General features: G+C 40.4%; 1 protein-coding gene across 1 annotated transcript in view; it reads right to left on the bottom strand.

Annotated features, from left to right (window-relative positions):
* LOC132663793 (zinc-regulated GTPase metalloprotein activator 1B) overlaps positions 1-5486 on the bottom strand; it is a 51566-nt gene extending 46080 nt beyond the window's left edge. The window contains exons 1-2 of the mRNA XM_060610382.3: positions 5231-5486; positions 904-990 (exon numbers count right to left, since the gene is read on the bottom strand). Of these exons, the coding sequence (XP_060466365.2) occupies positions 904-990; positions 5231-5486 (343 nt within the window). The remainder of the gene's footprint in view (positions 1-903; positions 991-5230) is intronic.
* Positions 5487-15704: the final 10218 nt, after the last annotated feature.

The following is a 15704-nucleotide window of genomic DNA, read 5'->3' as shown; positions in this document are numbered from 1 at the left end:
TTTTCCCAAGACTTTTTGTCAATGTTTATTTTTGAGAGAGAACCAGCGCACAAGCTGGGGAGGGGCAGACAGAGAAGTAGACAGAGGATCCGAAGCAGGCTCCAGGCTCTGAGCTGTCAGCACAGAGCCCCACGCGGGGCTCGGACCCACGGACCACGAGATCATGATCTGAGCCAAAGTCGGACACTTAACCAACTGAGCCACCCAGGCGCCCCCCAAAATCTTCAGTTTTAAATGCTTTGCAAATATTAATAAACATCTAACAAGGCAAACCTAAAAATACAAAAGCATTTTAAAATGTTTTTCAGGGACGCCTGGGTGGCTCAGTTGGTTGAGCAACCGACTTCAGCTCAGGTCATGATCTCACGGTTTGTGAGTTCGAGCCCCGCGTCGGGCTCTGTGCTGACAGCTCAGAGCCTGGAGCCTGCTTCTGATTCTGGGTCTCCCTCTCTCTCTGCCCCTCCCCCACTCATGCTCTGTCTCTCTCTGTCTCAGAAATAAACATTAAAAAAAAATTTTTTAAATAAAATGTTTTTCAAGTTACAAGTGAACAATATAGTCTGTACAAAAGCACCTTGAAAATGCCTGAAAGAACTTTCCTTCATATGTTTAGATTTTTACTTCTGGAGTTCTTTCATGTAAAAACCTAATTTAATTCTGTTGCTATGAATTCCAAAATTATGTAAAATAAAATTTTATAAAAACTATCTGATTTCAGTTCCTCAAATCTGCACAAAATAAAGCTTCACAGAAATTAATCTGTTTTTCCCAAAACTATCCACATTAGTGTGTTTGCATTATAATACTTTGTATTTTTGTTTTTAAATACGGAATATCAATACACCAGGGGTATAAACCATCCTATAAATTCTTAAATTATAGTATTCATTGAATTTTACTTACCTTCCCCAAATTCATTTAAAATAACAGCTACTCTTTTACTATGTTGCTCTGTCAAAATATAGTTCAGAAGTGTTGTCTTCCCAGCACCTATAAAATATATTTAGTTTAAATAACAACATTGAAAGGTTAATTTAAAAGGCATACACACACAAAAACAGAGTCCCAATGTTTTAAAGTTTTTCCATGCTGTTTTAAAAATATTATTTAACTATGGCATAGAAGATTCTAGAGGGAAAGATTAAGTGCCTTGGCAAAGTATTAAAAAAGCTTTATGTTCACATAAAATCTTGTATTTACAAATACTCCTACAATTTGGATCAGCTTTCTTTGACCTCATGTGACAAACATACATCTTTTACATAAATTAATACATTTCATATAAAGACAACTAAATTTTCTATTAAATAAGGAATTATTGAAATACTGGCTTCCAAGGAATGAAGTACTCATGTAGTTCATAAAATAAGCACTTTTACATGATAACAATTTTTCTTAGCAAAGAATATATGGTTTACTTCCCTAAAATTTACATGTAAAGCCCTGTATTTTATTTCAACATCCATCATTAACCAAACAGAAACAAATTCAAACAGACTATAGAGCTACTTTTAGTATGCTTAGTCTATAAAAAATATATATATACACACATATGTATATACATACATATATATAGACGTATGTATATATGAACATATATATACACATATACATATATGGGTGTATACATATGTATATATACATATATATACATATACATATATGGGTGTATATACATATGTGTATATACATATACATATACATACACTTGACTCTTGAACTATGTGGGTCGTGGGTCCACCTATATGCGGATTTTTTTTCTGTAAATACAGCACAGTAAATGTATTTTCTCTCCCTGATGATTTCTTCAGAACATTTTTTTTTCTATAGCTTACTTTATTGTAATATAGTATGTCATACATATAACATACAAAATATGCATTAATCAACAGTTTATATTATCAGGAAGGCTTCCGGTCAACAGTAGGCTATTAGCAGTTAAGTTTTGGAGGGGTCAAAAGTTATATGCGGGTTTTCAACTGTGCAAAATGGTGGCACCCCTAACCCTCACACTGTTCAAGGGTCAACTGTCTCTGTCTACGTGTCTATAAAACACAAACAAAAAGGGCGAATGGTTGTAGGAGATGCTAACGATGTACGTAATGTTCAGTATTTAGAAAGATAAATTCACAAAGCTACACTAACTTTATCCAGTAGGTGGCATGTGAAACCTAATATGTTCAGCTCAAGTGGAAGAAAAATGTTTATCTGGTGAACCGTATATACCAAAGTTCAAAGAGGAAAAAAAAATATACTGCACAGTAGTGTTATTCGATTGTATGAATCTATCATTTGTTTACTCTTCTGTTGGCAGACATTTGGGTTATTTCCAGTGTTCTGTTCTTCCAAACAGGGCTGCTAAGAACTTTTACAAATCAGCTTGTACACATCTTCTGAAGCACATTTAGAAGATTCTAGTGTATAACTAGGTGGGATTTAATGATCATTAGGGTATCAACATCTTGAACACTGTTACGTCACATTCCTTTAAAGGCTGTTGAAGGGATGAAGGGCTTGTGTTTAGGGCTCTTTAAAAAGCTCAACATCACAAAAGTGTGCAGCACAAACTGAAAGGGGCATAGCTTAAGGGCAATGAGGAAATTCTTAGAACCAGTCCGAGTATGAGACAGACACCCTGAACATGAGTGCAGCATAGGTAGTGGCAGTGAAAATGGAAAGGAAGAGGTGGATGTAAGAAATTTCTAATAGATTTACTAGCAGTTAATAATTAACCATATGATGAAACAGAAGACTTTAAGGCACAGTTCATTCATTCAAGTCTACTATGGGGGCATCTGGGTGGCTCAGTCGGTTAAGCATCCGACTTCAGTTCAGGTCATGATCTCACAGCTCCTGAGTATGAGCCCCACACTGGGCTCTGTGCTGACAGCTCAGAGCCTGGAGCCTGTTTGGATTCTGTGTACCCCTCTCTCTGCCCCTCCCCCACTCATGTTCGCTCTCTCTCTCTCGCTCTCTCTCAAATATAAATAAACACAAAAAAAAAATGTTAAGTCTACTATGGGCCAGATGTTATGCCGGGCCTTGGTGAAATGGGCACAAAACAAAGATATACTGTCTCTCCTTTCACAATGCTTACAAACACTAAGAGAGTGGGAGATGTAAGGGAATTCTGATCAATAAACAGGTAATTATGTCACAGGATTATACAGTGGATAGGAGATGTACAAGATGTTATGAAGCACCTAAGAGGGATGTCGAGGCAGAGGACTAACAAAAAAGAAAAGTATTCCGGGGGCTAAAGTACGTGGCACCTTTTATAAGTGAAAGTATTCAGTGTGACTGGACCACAGTTCTGAAGGCGAGAAAGGCCGTCAAGAGCTGGATCATATAGGACCTTTTGATTCATGTTGAGGAACTTGAACTGTAAACCAAAAGGAAACCACTGATGGGTGTTAACGAATCAGTTGACACCTATAAAGATCATTCAGGCTCAAGTACAAAGACTATATTAAAAGGGAGCATGACTCAAGACTAGTTAGAAAACTTTTAGAGTATTCCAGGTCATTGGAATCACAGGAGCAGGAGGATTGGAGGGCAAAACATAGGAAGTTGTGGACCTGCTGAGTTTGAGATGTCTGTGGGATATCAAAATAGAAACTGAGTGTGAAGTTAAAAGGATGGACAGAGGTGGGCAAATTTTGTAAGAGGGACAGCCAGGGAAGTAGGTGGAAGTATCCAGAAGAAAAATGTGATGGAAGCCGATAGGACGATGTTTCAAAAAAGAGAAAATGGTCAAGAATAAGCAGTGAAACTATATTCAGCAACAAGGTTGTTGGCAAAGCCCTCATTCCTAAGCCTCAGGCCGCTACCTCCAATGCTCTAGTGACCTACAGATGAGCAAAATGGGGGAGGCCAGAGGGGCAAGTCTGAACTATACCACCTCAGACGAGGAATTTGCTTAACTTCTTCGTAGGGGAGCCTCTGAATAACAGTGGGAAAACACCAAAAGTAAATCCCTTTATAAAATTAATCCTGAGTTGGGGCGCCTGGGTGGCTCAGTCGGTTGAGTGTCCGACTTCGGCTCAGGTCATGATCTCACGGTCCCGTCCTTGAGTTCAAGCCCCGCGTCGGGCTCTGTGCTGACCGCTCAGAGCCTGGAGCCTGTTTAGGATTCTGTGTCTCCCTCTCTCTCTGACCCTCCCCCGTTCATGCTCTGTCTCTCTCTGTCTCAAAAATAAATAAATGTTAAAAAAAAAAATTTTAAATTAATCCTGAGTAAAAAGGAGAATAAACTTAGTCCACAAAGCTTAAAAAATATATAAATAAATAACCCCACCAGTGGTTTAATTCTTATTTTTATGTAAAAGGCCCTCAGGTCTAGAAACGGTATTATCTACCCCCAAATCGTTTGGCTTTATTTACAGTTCTTAACTTTCCCCACACAATTAATATGCTCATGTATTTACTCTAGCCCTTCTATTAAAATGTAAGGTTTTAAAATAATACTCGTCAGATTTTTCTAATAAAGGATCACAAGTATAAACGCACCAACTGTCCTTCAGGAAATTGTACGTTTACACGCCTATGAATCCAAGGGTCCCTGAGCACTGCTGAATGTCTACAGCTTGAGAAATAGTCTTGGAGGGTGGAGATTTTATTCTTACCACCTCTCCAAGAGTGCTTTGCAAACAGATCTCAAAAAAAAAAAAAAAAAAAAAAAAAAATCTCAGATAGTCCTCGCAACGAAGAGCTGGAAGAGACTGGCTCGAGGTGGAAGGGAATCTACTAAGGAATACTCTTGTGGGTCGGGCATTTTACAGACAGGGCACCGTTTAATGGTAATAGACGTAAGGTAGGTGTTTCCTGCCCCGTTTTGCAGATGAGTAAACAAACTCAAACAGGTGACTGGTAACACGCCCACCTTCAAGTGCGGTTGAAGAGCTTCAGAAAGGTAAGATAACTCGGTAGCTGTCACAAGGATAATTAAGGGGCGGGTCCAGGCCTCTAAGTGCAAGGCCAGAACTAGCTTCAAACTGTGAGGTTAACTTTAAAGCTCACTTGATAAATGTGGATCTAATGCAAGGGGTCTGGGCATCCCTGAGCCCCGAGACGAGAAGCAACCCATACAGGGGGCAAGTGACCCAGCCCCTACGTCAGAGACATCTGCTGTCTGCCAGAAGGCCCAGATGCCTCAGGTGAAGAGGCAACGGCAAGTCCCCCAAATCCCAGGATAAGTTCACGGTATTTTCTGACCGGGATGGTTAGTTACCTAAATACCCGGTGATAATTGTGACTGGGATCTTAGCGCCGGGGCCAGACTTTTCCTCCTCCTCTCTTAGCTTCGTCCCAATGGGGACCAATTCAGGACAGTCCTCCTCCGCCTGCTCCTCTTCTTCATCCTCAGCTCCAAGAGCCGGAAACATCCCGGCCAACTGCACAGCACGCCTCCCCCTGGGCCCCAGAGCCGGGACCAAAACACCGAAAGGCAGCTGCGCACGCCGATCACGCCACGCCGGGCGCGTCATTGACGTCATTACGCCGCGACGCGCGGCTCCTCCCCGTCCCGCCCCGATTTCCAGGACCCCGGCCGAGGACCGCCTCGCCTGGTAGCCACGCCCCCGGAGGAGCTGGGCACACCCCCCCGGCTGCGCTCTCTGAACCTGAGCGAGGCTGGGCGGAGTTGCTAGGGCTCCAGCCTCTGATGCTGTCCCTGTGGGCTCTGACCAGGACCTGGGTGGTGGGAAGGAGGAGTGAGTAGCCTGACCTAAACAGCCCCCGTAGAGAAGAGACTTTGCCAACTTGACATTTTTTTGGTGTCATTAAAAAACTTTAATTCATAGGGGAAAGAACGAGAAGCTATACTCCTACTATCTTAATGGTAATTTTTCTACCTGAAGGAATAACCAGTGAAACCTTTTCTTTTTTATAATTACATATTTTACACGTGTATCCCAAGTTTTACAATGTACATGCACTGCTTTTATTTATTTATTTTTCTCATTTTTTATTTGGACTCGGGTAACCTGTGTTCATTTATCATATTCTTTGATTCACAACATTCTCATCATTAATCCATGGCTAGCCCTCCTTCATAGTTATATGTTTATAATGAACTCCTTTGATTTCATCCCTAGCCGGGGAACACTACCAATAAGTTACAGCTACCTATATGGGGCCAGTATTCTATTCCAACGCTCTGCCCTCTTCCCTAAGGTAGTAACCATGGACGTGAGTTGATTTGGGGTGACTGATCATTCCCTCCTTTCTTTTCAGTTTTATCACATATATAGGTACATAGACAATATGTTGTTTAATTTTTATTTGTCTTGGAACTTCATAAAAATTGTATCGTTCAGTATGTAATCTCCCCGGGGTTATCTAAATGTGACTATATGGCAATTCATTCATTCATCTCTTCTCAATTATTTCCAGGTTTTGCTCTACGAACTGCATTCAGTGACCCTTCAGCACTGCATTATTGCCTGAACAGAAGCTGTTACAGCCCTGACCGTCCCTTCCACATTTCTCACGTATGTTCTTACAAACTCCCCGTATAGGACTCTGACAGAATGTTATAGTAACATTGCTTATCTCATCAAGAGTAACCTGTCCCCAACAAGGCCAGCTCAGTCAAGGTGACTGGCAAATACTGCTGTAACAGTATATAGCCTTGGTCAGAGCAAAGAGAGTTCTACGCAGTACAATGGTCAAAGGTTAAAGACATCCCAACTGTTTATCACTGGGTGAATGAATAAACAAAATGTGGTGTATCCATAGAGTGAAAATTATCTCACAATGAACAGGAAGGAAGTACCTGCTATGAGATGGAAAAAGCAATGTGCTAAGTGAAAGAAGGCATTCAAAAAACATGTATTTTATGATTCCGTTTATGTGAGATGTGCAGAGTAAGCCAGTCTATTGAAACAGAAAGTAGATTAGTTGTTACCAGGGTCTAGGGGGACTGAGGGAAGTGACTGCCAATCTGGACATTTTGGGGGTGATGAAAATGTTCTCAAATTAATTGCAGTGATGGTAGGTAGCACAACTCTTTTAAAATAAGCAAAAAAAGGGGCGCCTGGGTGGCTCAGCCGGTTGAGCGTCCGGCTTCAGCTCAGGTCATGATCTCACGGTCCGTGAGTTCGAGCCCCGCGTCGGGCTCTGTGCTGACAGCTCCGAGCCTGCAGCCTGCTTCAGATTCTGTGTCTCCCTCTCTCTCTGACCCTCCCCCATTCATGCTCTGTCTCTCTCTGTCTCAAGAATAAATAAACATTAAAAAAATTTTTTAAAAAATAATAAAATAAGCAAAAAAAAAAAAAGAAGAAATCCTAAGTATAATATTGTAGAATCTAGTACATCTTCTTTTTTTTTTTTTTTTTTAATTTTTTTTTTCAACGTTTTTTATTTATTTTTGGGACAGAGAGAGACAGAGCATGAACGGGGGAGGGGCAGAGAGAGAGGGAGACACAGAATCGGAAACAGGCTCCAGGCTCCGAGCCATCAGCCCAGAGCCTGACGCGGGGCTCGAACTCACAGACCGCGAGATCGTGACCTGGCTGAAGTCGGACGCTTAACCGACTGCGCCACCCAGGCGCCCCGAATCTAGTACATCTTCTAATGTAACTTTAAAATTTCCTCGATTTTACAATTTTTCTTAGCTTTCAGTAGCTTTGTCGTAAAACAGCGACAATAATAGCAATGTGTGGATCCCTAACCATCTGATAGGCATTGTGTATGCACATTAAATGCATTATCTCATTTAACTTGGCAGGATAAATAGTATTCATACGCTCATTGATAGACAAGGAAACTAAGCTGTAGAAAAGTTAAACATCTTGCTCCAGGTCATACAATTAGTAAATGGCAGCCCTGGGGCTCAATCCAGATTTGCCTGACACTCAATTACATGCTCTCCTAAACCAGGATCTTCAAACTTCTTCTGTTAAGGGCCAGGTAGTAAATATTTTAAGTTTTACAGGCCAACAGCCAAATTCAAGGATATAATGTAGGTACTTAATAAGAGAGAATGAACTTCTGCAAATTTTGAAATTTGAACTTGGCCTGATTTTCATATGTCACGAAATACTATCTCGTATGAAATACTGTTCTTTCATTCTGAGCTTGCAGACAGTACAGAGAGAGGCAGTGAGCCATAGTTCACCAACTACAGATCGAAGCCAATAGGTACTGCCTTGTTAAACTGTATTCAGTGAAATTTTGCCGAAATAGGTCATCCTTGTTATTTCTTTATTTCTTTACTACTATTTTTTTTATAGCACGCTTGCTATTTTAAGCTGGGTTTAGAAATCATTCACCATTGCAAGAAACCCTCGCCCTCCAAGAGCTAGATGTCGCTGTTACCACCATATTAATATTCAGAGGAACGTCAGAAGCGGAGAAGCTTCAACTGTCTCGCCAAGGAAACTGATACCTGGTCTCAGAGGGACCCGATTTAGGCAGCACCTGAGTCTGCTTAACGGTAGGAGCCCTCTTGCATTGGAGCCGGGCAGCTTCATGGAAATAACCCTGCCTTAAGTCCTTTCGCACAGCAACCTGCTCCCCACTTTGCCTCATTTTAACTCCTTTGAACAGTTACGAGAGTTGCCGTATCAGAGGAAATCAGAGGAAAGCTAAAAATAATGCCAGCTTGGTTTTGCTTTTCTTTTTTTCTTTTTCTTTTTTTTCTTCTCTCATTTTGCAACTTCCTGCAAAGCGAGGAACACAGTAATGGCCAGCAATAGCTATTGGTTTAGAGGAAAGGAAACTTCGGGTTTCAAAATGAACCCAGTTCCTCTTACCTAGCTGTGGTTGGTAAACAAACAACGAACACATAAAATATTTCTTAACCACTTAATATTTATCAATTTATCTGCTGTTTTTCACTAGGTGCACATGGACATAGTGGGAACATTTCTGAAAGGCCAGAAGTCAGGGGCTTTTTTATTCTTGTGACCACTTTAGTTAGGATAGAATATCAATATTCAAATATCATATAGCCCTCTGTTTAGACATAAAACTCTTGTCAGGACATGAAATCATATTCTTTCCCCAGAAGGCTGAGAGTGGCTGGCAAGTGAAATAGGTACATTTTGGTGTTTTTAGAGAGTATGACTTTCATTTCAAAGGTTGTCAGTAATATTACTTGAATTCATTGTCTTCGGCTATTAAACCATACTGTTAATAAGGCATAATTACAGCCTAGTCACTTATAAATCAGTTTCACACTCACACACAAGAAAACATTATTCAAAGCCTGCTAGCTGGGCAACTTGGGCAGTGCACTGTTCTGTCCAAAATATACTACCAGGCAAGGAGTGGATGTCGAACAAAACTAAGAACAAAAAAAAAAAAAAAAGAAAAAAGAAAGAAGAAAGAAAAAAAAGCCGTGCAATGATTGTGCTGTAATAGTTTAGGAGACCGTCTAAATAATATCCTCTTTTCTTGTCAACGGACATTTCAAAGTGACATTTGTGGCTTTGAGCTTTACTCTCTAACTTTCATAGTTTTAGAGAGATTCCAAAATCCATGGGCACCAACCCATGATTTCTTAAACGTAAGTAAAAAACACAAAAATAAAATACCTTCATTCTTCCTTCTTCTTTCCTACTCCTTCAGATCCCCTCAAAGAGTGTTTAGTTGCACGTAACTGAAATATTCTGCTGTCAGCCAAGTCAGGTCTTCCCAGCATCAAGCTAGTGTCTTCTGAGTCCTGTGGCTCCGCCTCTCAGGCACCCTGAAGTCACTTACGGAAAAAGATTCGTGAATTCTTTTTAGATTCATTTACTTTCCTCCTATTATGGTAATGTTGTTGTTCTGGCCTTGAGTACCCGTGTAGACGGCTCCAAATACATGGCAGCACAGATTTTTAAGCCTTCCAGCCACCTCCATACTTACATCTCAGCCACATGTTCTTTTTTTTTAATTAAAAAAATTTTTTTAATTACATTTATTTATTTTTGAGAGACAGAGTGAGACAGAGCATGAGTGGGAGAGGGGCAGAGAGAGGAGACACAGACTCCGAAGCAGGCTCCGGGCTCTGAGCTGTCAGCACAGAGCCTGACGCTGGGCTTGAACTCACAAACCGTGAGAACATTACCTAAGCCAAAGTCAGACACTTAACCGAATGAGCCACCCAGACGTCCCTTTAACTTTTTTCATGTTTATTTATTCTTGAGAGAGAGACAGAGACAGAGACAGAGACAGAGCACAAGCGGGGGGAGGAAGCAGGCTCCAGGCTCTGAGCTGTCAGCACAGAGCCCGATGCAGGGCTCAAACTCACAAACCATGAACTCATGACCTGAGCCAAAGTCAGACATTTAACAAACTGAGCCACCCAGGCGCCCCCACATGTTCTTTTTTTAGGGAACTTCCTTCATACCGACATCCTTCAGCATGCTTACTCCTTCTACAAGCGACCTTTATTTTAGTGATCCTTCCAAACTTATATGCATAATAATTTGAAATTCCCTGAATTAGGTGTTTGCATTACCCAACATTCTCCCCCTTATTTAATAATAGCAGAATCTTGATTTTAATTTAATTTAATTTAATTTTAATTTTTTTAATGTTTATTTATTTTTGAGAGGAAGAGAGAGACAGAGTGTAAGCCAGGGAGGGGCAGAGAGAGAGGGAGACACAGAACCCACTAACCGTGAGATCATGGCCTGAGCCAAAGTCGGACACTCAACCAACTGAGCCACCCAGGTGCCCCAGAATCCTGATTTTTTTAAAGCTCATTTATTTATTTTGAGACAGAGGGAGAGAGCACAAACAGGGGAATGACAGAGAGAGAGGGCAAGAGAGAGAATCCCAAGCAGGCTACACATTGTCAGCGCAGAGCCCGACAGAGAGCTCGAATTCATGAACCATGAGAGCATGACCTGAGCCAAAACCAAGAGTCAGACGCTTCACCGACTTAGCCACCCAGGTGCCCCCAGAATCCTGATTTTTAAGCGAGGTACATAGCCTCCAGGATAAAGACTACAGTTTCCAGTCTGCCTTATAGCTGGGTATGGCCGCGTAACAGAGTTCTGGCTGATAGACTGCAGAAGGGCCATGAGGGCAGTTTTGCAGAATGTAGTGGCCTTCGTTCCTTCCTTCATCTGCCCGCCTGGGATGCCACAGTGATGCCTGAAGCGCTCCTTGGTTCCCATGCCCTACAGGTGGGGGAGCGGGGACTCAGAAGCAGCCTGCAGGCTGAGCGCTGGGCTGAGCAGGGCGGCAGGAGACGGAAATGATTTTGCATGTTGTTTAGATTTCTGTGTTTGCCACTGAAACGAATCCTCCCCAAGAGAGGGTTTTATTTGTTTGTCTTTAAAATCATATGAATAACGGCCGAATGTATTCTAATTAGAAAACAATTCAAAGAGTACAGGAGCATCTAAGGGAGACAGTGGAAATCTCTGCCACTCCCCAAAGCCTCAACCCCCTTCACTGGTGTTATACAACCTCAGTTTTAAATTCATAATTTCTGGTCCACAGTTCTGGGTTACTTACAATTAATGTGCTTCTACGCACATACTGTATTTATTTTATAACAGGCTCAGGTTTTGCACTGTGTGTTTACTACGCATAACTTTACATATGCACTTTTATAATTTAATTGTGGTTTGTGAATTTTGGGCAACAGTGTACAATACATGGCTTAAATTCATGTCTGAGCTGCTGTTTGCAGAAAGATGAGTTTACATACTGGGTCTTGATCACCGTGCTGTTTCGTGCTTGAGTTATAACTCACCTCTTCAAAGCCTAGAGCAACACTTCTGGAAAGTATTAGCAGACAGAATATTTTACTGTATACTTTTATGGCTTGATGGTTCTTTTAACCGCATCCATTTTTCTTTATGAAATGTTCTAACTCCCACAAGCTGGCAATGATAATGGCAGAAGTTCAGCTTTGGCACATTTCCTTAAGCACTGATAAGTACAAAGTATATATACAAGTGGTATTTATGTAACGATGTGTAATTATTAGAATACAACTTGTTAACGGGGTTTGTCTTTGAGGAAGACGAAATAGGGAAGGTGATTTGGGTGGCAGACATAAAGAGGAAGGAGAAGCCCTCTACCCCAAAAGAAAAAAAAAACTTTAAAAATAGTACGTATAAAATACACAAAAATTGTTTTAAATGCATTCACAATATAATCCTGTTTAGATAAAATTAAATATATTTGAATATACAGTTGACCCTTGAAACACGTGGGGATTTTCAACCTCATGCTATCGAAAATCTACAGATAAATGTCAACTCCCCCAAAGCTTAATCACGGGTAGCCCACTGTTGGCCAGCAGCCTTACCAAAAACATAAAAAGTCAATTAACACAAATTTTTATTATATACCTTATCCTTACAATAAAATAAGCTAGAGAAAAGAAAATTGTATTAATAAAAGCATGAGAGAAAATACATTTATGACGCAAACTTGTGCTGGTCAAGGATTAACTGTCAACATGTATGTGTACGACGGGCAATGGGATAAAGGAGAGATGGTTACCTTTTATTTTTTTATTAAAAAAAAAATTTTTTTTTAACGTTTATTTATTTTTGAGACAGAGAGAGACAGAACATTAACGGGGGAGGGTCAGAGAGAGAGGGAGACACAGAATCCGAAACAGGCTCCAGGCTCTGAGCGGTCAGCACAGAGCCCGACGCGGGGCTCGAACTCACGGACCGCGAGATCATGACCTGAGCTAAAGTCGGACGCTTAGCCGACTGAGCCACCCAGGCACCCCACCTTTTATTTTTTTAAATACACCTTAGTATCATATTCCTGGCTACAAAAGGCATCTATGATTTTTTTTATATGAAAATTAAACTTTTTAAAAAATAAATTAGATATGTATCAACAGCCTTTTTGGGAAAGAGAAATTGTAAAATATCTATCAAAATATTAATTGCATATACCTTTTGACCTAGAAATTCTACTAAAAGGAATTTATTCTGTGTATATACACATGCAGACATTTATGACATTCCTAGCGTTATTGTTCTAAAGGTAAAATGTTGGAAACATCCTAACTTTCCATGTGTAGGGGAATAGCTAAATAAATTTGGCTCATTCATATGTTGGAATATGATGGCAGGGTAAGGCTTTGCATTGTGCTTACATATGAAATTGCTAGAAGCACCTTTATTTATTTTTTATTTTTTTAATGTTTATTTACTTTTGAGAGAGAGAGAGAGAGACAGAGACAGAGACAGAGACAGAGACAGAGACGGAGCACAAGCAGGGGAAGGGCAGAGAAAGGAGACAGAATCCGAAGCAGGCTCCAGGCTCTGAGTTGTCAGCACAGAGCCCAATGTGGGGCTCGAACTCACGAAACACAAGATCATGGCCTGAGCCAAAGTTGGATGCTTAACCGACTGAGCCACGCAGGTGCCCTGAAGCACCTTTATTTTGAATAGCCTCCAAGAAAAAGTTGGACAAAAAGAGTGAATGGAGCATTCTGGTTAATAAGAGAAACTACACTAAAAGATGGACGATTTTTTTCATCACAAGAGTGGTAAATTCATGTACAGCTTGATTGAAAACATTTAATACCCTGTAATATATATATTCCATAGATTTAATGAACAACTAAGATTTCCTTTAACCAGCATGTTTGTAAGGTCGTGACATGCTTGAAAGTTAAAGGTTATATTCTGGGAGATTAAATAACTTCGAAGTTAACAACTGACTCGCCTGGAGAGCTATTTGCTCTTTTTCAGTAAACATTGACGAGAAAAATTAATATATTATAAGAGAAACAGAGCACGCACACACCTATGCCCTCCCTGGCCAGTGCTCTTTGTGCATTGTGCTTCTGTGGCCACCAGAATGTCAACGTTCACTTTATTATCTTTACTCAGCAATAGAATAACCAAAGTAGTGCTTTGAATTCTAGACACTCTGGAATCCATAAGGTTCTGTCTTGCCAAGTTTTGCATGAAATATCGTTGTGACCTATAATCTGTCTTTTAAGAAAAAACTTTTTTTTAGGTGCAATTATCAAAAGCAGAAGATTAACCCCGACCCGATGCTATTAGCCAATGTGCAGACATTAAGCAAGTTTTGCTGGTTGCCCCACTGGCATCCAGTTTCTGGACCAGAATCCAATACAGGATCTCACATTACACTTGGTTATCTCATCTCTTTATTTTTAATTTTTAATTTTTTTTAAGATTTTACGGTTTTAAGTCATCTCTACACCCAGCATGGGGCTCCAAGTCACAACCCCAAGACTAAGGGTCGCCATGCCTCACTGACTGAGCCAGCCAGGCGCCCCTACATCTCTTTAATGTACTTATTCACGGGCATTGTTCTATCTCTTTCGTGACTTTGACACATTCGAAGAGTACTTGGTCAGTTATTTTGTAGATTTCCCTCAACTCTGGTTTGTCTTATGCTTACTCAGGATTAAATTCAGGTGTGCGTTTTTGGCTAGAATATCACAAGTTGATGTTACCCCCCCTGTGCCTCCCGTGATATCCATACATCCCTTTACTGGTGATGTTAATTTTGATCACGTGGTTTAAATGTTGTCTGCCAGGTTTTTCCACCATAAAGTTACTATTTTCCACATTGTAGTTAATAAGTATCTGGGGGGGAGACACTTTGAGATTATGTAAATATCTTCTTTTTCATCATATTTTAGCCCACTGATTTTATCATCCTTTATTATTTGTTAAAATTACAGCTTTATTAAGGTATAATTTCCCTAGCATAACATTCACCCATTTTAAGTGCATAATTCAAGAATTTTAATTCATTTATACAGTTGTGCAGCAATCACGACAATCTGGTTTTAGAACAATTCTATCATCCCCCAAATTGCCTTCTCTCTACCTTGGGCCCCAGGCAACCATGGATCCACTTTCTGTCCTCATTTGTACAATACAGTAATTTTTTCTCACTTATTTGCTTGATTTTTACCCTTGTTCATCTGCACACTAACAGACATAGACACTTAAGTCCAACACATTGTTTGGCATTTGACACAGCATGCTGATCAGCCTGGAAGTCAAGAGAAATAATGGGTCATTTACTGACTTCAGACTAAAAATGGACTTTGGATATTCTACATATCAGCAGGACCTAAATGATCCTGTTGTTTAGATCTCCAGTAAATTTGTAAAAGTCATCCCAATTAAATTATCTCTCTGAATATGTGAAGTCAAAGGCATAATCTCTGATATCTTATAAACACTTGGCAATTCTGACTTTATCACATCAATGTGCCTTGGAAAAATGTTAAGGTCCAGAGGCTTTGTTTCTTTGTTTTGTTTTGTTCTGGCTTGTTAGTTTTATAGGTTTTTGCTCCTGGGTTTGCTGTTTAAAATTATTTTCATCCAGAACCAATTTTACTAACCCAATGCAATATAATTTCAGGGATATTAGGTCTCTCCCACACCCTCCAGGAGAGGATAAAAAAGCTTCGTCGGTTTCACTGGCAGTATATAGGCCAAATATAGCCCACAGCTAAGTTTTTTCATAAAGCGGTGTTTTTAAAATCAGGACATTTACATTTCTGAGAACTTACCTATCTGGTTTCTCTCTCTCTCTCTCTCTCTCTCTCTCTCTCTCTTTTGATTTATTATTGAGAGAGAGAGAGAGAAAGAGCATGAGTGAGGGAGGCTCAGAGAGAGAGGGAGACCCAGAATCCGAAGCAGGCTCCGAGCTCTGAGCTGTCAGCACAGAGACTGATGCGTGGCTTGAACCCACGAACCATGAGATCATGACCTGAGCCAAAGTCACACGCTTAACCA

Source organism: Panthera onca, chromosome D4 (assembly GCF_046562875.1).
Source record: "Panthera onca isolate mPanOnc1 chromosome D4, mPanOnc1 haplotype 2, whole genome shotgun sequence".
Classification (NCBI taxonomy): domain Eukaryota; kingdom Metazoa; phylum Chordata; class Mammalia; order Carnivora; family Felidae; genus Panthera; species Panthera onca.
This window is presented reverse-complemented; position numbering and strand designations above follow the sequence as displayed.